The 6,000-nt window shown below is 54.8% G+C and overlaps 1 protein-coding gene across 2 annotated transcripts in view; it reads left to right on the forward strand.

Moving 5' to 3' along the window:
* The window catches only part of Cdh13 (cadherin 13), a 962,550-nt gene that overhangs the window by 865,078 nt on the left and 91,472 nt on the right, over positions 1–6,000 (forward strand). For both annotated transcript variants that reach the window (XM_010618349.2, XM_010618348.3), the window contains exon 10: positions 3,449–3,702. In XM_010618349.2, coding sequence (XP_010616651.1) covers positions 3,449–3,702 — 254 coding nt within the window. The remainder of the gene's footprint in view (positions 1–3,448; positions 3,703–6,000) is intronic.

Raw genomic sequence — 6,000 nt, forward strand, 5'->3', positions numbered from 1 at the left:
TTAGCTAGTTACCCTTGAAAAATAAACGGACAGCACAAGGAAGGCTGAGCAAGTCCAAACCTGGCGTTTTGGCCTCTGCAGTCAGGCACCAGCAGGTCTGCACTGACCAGTAAGCGGCTCAGTGCCCGGACAAGCTAGGAGGAGTTTTGGGGCTGCATGGACAGCGGGCTGCCTCTAGCAGAACCGAATCCTGATGGCTCCGTTCATCTTTAAAGCTTTCTGGTCTGGAGGCCCTTACTGGCTCTGCAAGCCTTTTCCACACCTGTCAGAAAGCCATTCTTCCAGCTGAGCATAATGCACTCTTCATTTTCTGTTTTCTGTTTCTCTGTCCTCAAAGAAGGAAGCAGCTGAAAAGCATCCTTGATACCCAAACCTCCTTCAAAATCAGCCCCCTCTAATGCCCTGTGCTTTCCATGTGGGCGGCTCTTCCAGCCTGTATGTCCTTCCTCCAGGACAGCAGCCTACACTTTGTCCTGATCCTTGATCGAGTAGCAACCAGATCGCGTCTCTGTGGCTTCCACCCTCCGTTTCCACTTCCTCCCTCCCTGACCCAGAGGCCCAGCCTTAGTGAGGCTCACAGAGGCTGTGTGTGTGAGCTGCTACGCGGAGGGCTTCAGGATGCAGGTCCAGCCCTCGGGAGGGATCGTGCGGGGAGACCCGTGTCTCATCAGCTCCAAGTGGATTGGTCTGGGGCATGCTGTGTGGTGTCCTCAAAACAAACAGTCCATGTTTACATGTTTTAGAATGTATTAGAATAGGGCAAATCGCCTGTAGAGTGTGTGAGTGCACTTACAAGTGTCAAACACAAGTGTACACACGTGCACACCTGATGTATAAGTGCACATATACATGCACGCATGCACACCTCCCCTACAACTGAACGTGAGCTCACCTGACATCGAAATGCACGTATCTGTGGTGATCTGTTTTCACCCTCTCATTTCCTTGTCTGGTCCCTGTGCTCCAAGTTGCTTGGACACCTGCTGACCATAATGGCCCCAAACCACCTGCCCGAATTCACCTGTATATTAAGAGCTGTACTGAAAATGAAAACCAAGACCTGGCATGTAAAGGTACAAGATCCCAGTAATGAATGTAACTGTACTGTCTACCTAGAATGTACCACTAAATTCAATTTTTTTTAAAAAAAAGAGCTCTACTGAGCTAAGAAACTCAGAGAACCCCTCTCTTCGTGGCATTTCAGTGCAGCAGAAAAGCCAGTGGAATTAGATTTAGGCTTTCATACCACCAGCAAGTTCTCATTAACTTTATCTCCAGAAAGATGTTGTGTTCCTGGGAGCCAGCATCCTCTGTCGCTCCCAGGGGTGCCACTGGGTCTGCCCGGCGCTGGCAAGAGCTGGAGAGGTTCTTGGGACCCTGAAGTGCTCCGTGTCTCAGGTCTGCTCGTGGTCCCCACCCCCACATTGTCACCAGCCGGCAAGCTGGAGGTTTCCACCTCCCCCAGTGTCACAATGGGAATCAATGACTTTTCCAAGCCTGGAAGCTCTCTGGGCTTCATTTCAAACTGACTTTCCAGGGTAGGTGGGTGTATGAGGTGCGACTGAGAAATGCCAAGTGTATTTAAATATTGTTAGAGTCACTCTCTTGAGAGACGCGCTGCCCTTAGTCCCCCTCAAAGCTCTGCCCCTCGCTTGGGACACACTTGTCCCGTTGTTCTTGCCGCGTTCCGGAACCATTCTCAAAGTCCTGTCTCCTGAGCGTCTTTAGCTGCGCTGTCGTGGCTGGCTCGATACCCTGAATTAATCCACAGTGTTGACCTTCTCGTGGCCATTTGGACTTCGGGAAAGAGCCAGCAGTTGCGTGGAGCCAGATCCGGCGAATAAGGTGGATGAGGACCCACGGTCATGTTTTTACGAGCTGCCTTTCCATTGGATGGCAGCAGCGTTCACTGTATTTTTTAGTCACACTTCATAAAGATTCTCATGAAGGGGGGTTTCCAGAGCTGCTTCAGAAAGGGCCGCAATGACGGGAGAGAGGTAACTGCGCGATAATGCAAATGAGGGAGTGTTTTGAGAAGGACTGTTGGCAACGAGTCTTTTACTTTAATACATTTTTTAAAAATTTAAACACACATCATAGTTTTCCACGGCCCCTTTGTGTGCGAGAGTGTGTGTGAGTGTGTGTAGGTCTTCTCGTGTGTGCAGGGAATGCTCGGCGCTGTGTACCTCTTATCCATGACTACATGAAAGGTGTCGCAGGCTGCTGAAGGTCACAGGCTCAGTGCCTGAACCCAGTTCCAGGGCTCTGCCTGCACCTGCACCCCATCTCCCTCACCCCTCACAGCTGTGCCCTGCTGCTTGCTCCCCTTGGAGACTGCAGGCCACACGCCTCGGCCCAGGTCTGTGTTGTCCTCCAGCAAGGATGCCCCCTATGCCTCAGACCTGAAGAGTTCGCCTCTCGCTTTTCCCAGCGTGTGTTAGGAAGATAAGTGCCGAAGCAAAGATTTCACCCTTGCCTTGCCTAAGTGTCTCCCGGTACCCACAGAGACAGGAGCCTGTTCTGGGAAATGTCCCTCACTGCATCCGGTTTGGGAAGACAGTGGCGTTCGAGGAAAGCGCAGACAGCCCACTGACCCTGCTTGTAATGAGGCTTCCCTGGCTCTGTCTGATGTCGCCCACACGGCACCCATGAGGCGTGTGCCAAAGCCCGCCCCACCCCCCCACCCCCTGCTTCTCCTGGTGGCTGCCCTTGGCCTGGGGCAGGACCACCACCACTGCGTGAGACTCTTCCTGGCATGGCTGGGTACCTGGCATCACATCCTCTGCCCGCTCAGTGGCTATGGGGCCCCATCCTGATAAAAATGCCCTTCCGTGGCAAAGGACCCTGAATTTTGACCCCATGTACTTCAACTCTCAAGCCCTCTTCCCTGCATCCATCCCAACTATAAACTGCACCTGGACCAGAAAATGCTGCACTGGGAGACCCGAGCCTCAGACTTCCTGGCAAGGCTGTGAGAAGTGCTAAAGATGAAACCTGGCCAGGCATGGCAGTGCATATGTATAATTCCAGCTACACAGCAGGCTGAGGCAGGAGGATTGCAAATTGAAGGCCAGCCTGGGCAATTTAACAAGACCCTGCCTCTAAACGAGAGAGGCTGGAGATATAGCTTGGCACCAAAAAGGAGGAGAGAGAGAGGGAGAAAGAGAAAGGAAGGAAGGTGGGAGGGAAAAAGGAAGGGTGGGTGCCTGGTTAGCTGGTTCCATCTGGTCTCCCATGGCAACAGAGGCAGGTCCTCCCACCATAGTGCTGATGAAGCTTGGGTTTGGGGTCTCCTATTTACCCAGCCCCGGGGTGTCAGGTGTCGTGTTACAGGTTAGAGGAAGGAAGATTTTTGGTGTCAGTGTTGTCAGGAAGCCACCTAAAGGGACCTCCAAAAGCCATCCACCCTTCATGCGTGTCTCCTGACACCCCTCTGTCTGCCTTCCAGCCCCTCGACTACGAGATTTCTGCCTTCCACACCCTGCTGATCAAAGTGGAAAACGAGGACCCGCTGGTGCCCGACGTCTCCTACGGCCCCAGCTCCACTGCTACCGTCCACATCACCGTCCTGGATGTCAACGAGGGCCCAGTCTTCTACCCAGACCCCATGATGGTGACCAAGTGGGAGAACATCTCCGTGGGCAGCGTGCTGCTGACTGTGAACGCTACGGACCCTGATTCCCTGCAGCACCAGACCATCAGGTGGGTGAGCAGCGAGCAGGCTTGCTTTTCCTTTTCAGTGGCAGCAAAATGCCACTCAGTTAAACATGTCAGTGATCTGGATGCCGGTAAAGAGAGTGTCATAGCGAGGAGTTGTGTCTGATGGACCCTACCCCTGACTGGCTCTAGCAAGGGGGAGAGTGGCTTTGGGGCTGTATTTCCAAGGGACCATCTCATTCCGCCGGCCCCGAACACAGTCCCTGGAGGGAGGGAGAGAGGAGCCATCCTGTACAGCTTCCCATGCCACAGCAACATGACCTGTGTGTCCTGGTACCAGCCTGGCCAGACACACATTGCTGGAGTGCGTTTATGGTGAGGGTATTGCAAACTCAGTTCCAGTAACACGCTCAAGGCTGCCCAGTGTGGCAGCCGGGCAATCGGGAGGGAAAAGGGACATCTGCCAAGTCCCGCCCCTCTGCTGCTGGATGCCACCTGAGCAGACACTGCAGGCTGCTCAGACACGGGCCCTGCCCTGGATTTTCTCCTGCTGTGTGGCGGATGAGAAAAAAGCCTTCAGAAGTTTCCATCTTCGCTTCTCGAGCTCTGCCCAGCACTCGGGGACTGGGTGTTTTCACAATGAGATCTGATGAAGTGGCCGTCGCTGAAGCCATCAGTGGTCAGGGAACAAGATGCCCAGTTGGTCCTGGTGCGCTGGGCCTCAGTGCCCTTCTCACGGCGCTGTCCCCATGTAAGAAAGTTACTGATGTCTCCCTTCCAAAGTCTGATCTTCTCATCTAAGGCTCAAAGAATCAAGTATTAGACACACATAATAAGCACGTGCCTCGTTTTTCTGATGAGAAACACCGAAGATGTGGCACGAGCTGACAGGGAAGAAAGCAATGACTACTTTCCCATCTCAAAAGTGGATTTATTTTTACAGTGAAACCTTCTGAAACACTAAATGAGCTCCATAACTGTGCACAACAATACCAAATCCTACCCTAACATGCGTCTGAAATAGCCACCCTTCTTCTCTCCCTTCTCTCCTTCTCTCTCTCTCTCTTCTTGCTATCTAGACAAGGGAACGTGCGGTTTAAACATCAGAGAGAAAGCTTTTTCCTTAGGCACTCAGATGGCGAGACCTGTGGCTTAGCAGACGACAAGGCATTTGCACACGTTTAGGGCGCCTGTAGGGAAGCTCAGCTGTGGTTTGGTGTCACTGTGGTAGGGAATGGAAGCAGGTGCTTCCTGGAGGGAGAAAATGAGTGGAGATGGCGTTGCTGACGCTAAGCCTGGGGCTGTGCCCCTGTGAGATGCTGCCAGGCACAGAAGGGTTAATGCAGTGGGGCCAGGCGGAAGTGGGTGAGCGGACAGTGCCGACAGCGCCCAGTGCCGGAGCTGGAGCTTCCTCAGTCTGGGTTCTCTGACTAAGCCCCGCCCTGGCTGACCTTCAGCAGAGAGAATGTGATGGGCAGGGTGAGGGGTCACATACAGGATGGATGAACCAGGGCGTCCCTGGAGCCAGTAGGTTAGCAGATCAGGATCCCCCAGGGAGAGCAGTGCAGCACTCGCCTGCCCTCCCCCGTTCACCGCCGAGCCTGCTGAGCTGGATCCGAGTCTTGGGCCTCAGGCTCAGGGTGCCATGACTGAGGGGGTCCCGAGATGATGCTCACAGACAGTAGGCTGGGAAGCAAGGATAGCAGCTCTGCCTGGCACGCAGAGGCTGGTGGCCAAGACAGACAAGAAGCGTTCCTCCTGCAAATGGAGGTACTGGGCAGGCCTGGCCCGGAGGGGAGAGGGGGGCTGGTGAGACTCAGGACCCTGAAGGATGCCAAGACCAGCTTCGGAGTCATTGGAGCTGGGGGACATGGGTTCCCAACCACCTCCCGAGCGAGGAGGAGGAGGAGAAGGAGGAGGCTGTGGCCCCCAGCCTGCAAGTGACTAGACGTGAGGAGCACAGACACAGAGCCTGGAGGACCTGCAGAGCCCCCAGGTCTACAGCAAGCCTGGTCCTCACAGCCCTTAGTCACAGGTGGCAGATGCCACAGAATGCCTCAGTGTGGTCCCGGAACTGATGAGTCACGGGCCGGCATCCTGCACAGTAGAGCCCGGGTGCTGGGCTGGCACCGGCTTCTCTCCCTGGCCCCGCCCCATCCTCAGCCGTGCAGCTGTGTCTGTAGAGGGAAGAGGCCACCGCAGCGCCCAGCCCCAGTCTCCCTGCAGAAGGAGCAGCGCCCTCCCCACGAAGAGTCCAGCCTGGGTGTGGGTGTCACTGAGTCAGCTAGGACACCTGGGCAGGGTCGTGTGGCCGAGGTGGGAGTGGACTCTGAGGCCCCCAGG

This window comes from Fukomys damarensis, unplaced genomic scaffold, assembly GCF_012274545.1.
Source record: "Fukomys damarensis isolate Sample0158 unplaced genomic scaffold, DMR_v1.0_HiC HiC_scaffold_32, whole genome shotgun sequence".
In the NCBI taxonomy this organism is placed as follows: Eukaryota; Metazoa; Chordata; class Mammalia; order Rodentia; family Bathyergidae; genus Fukomys; species Fukomys damarensis.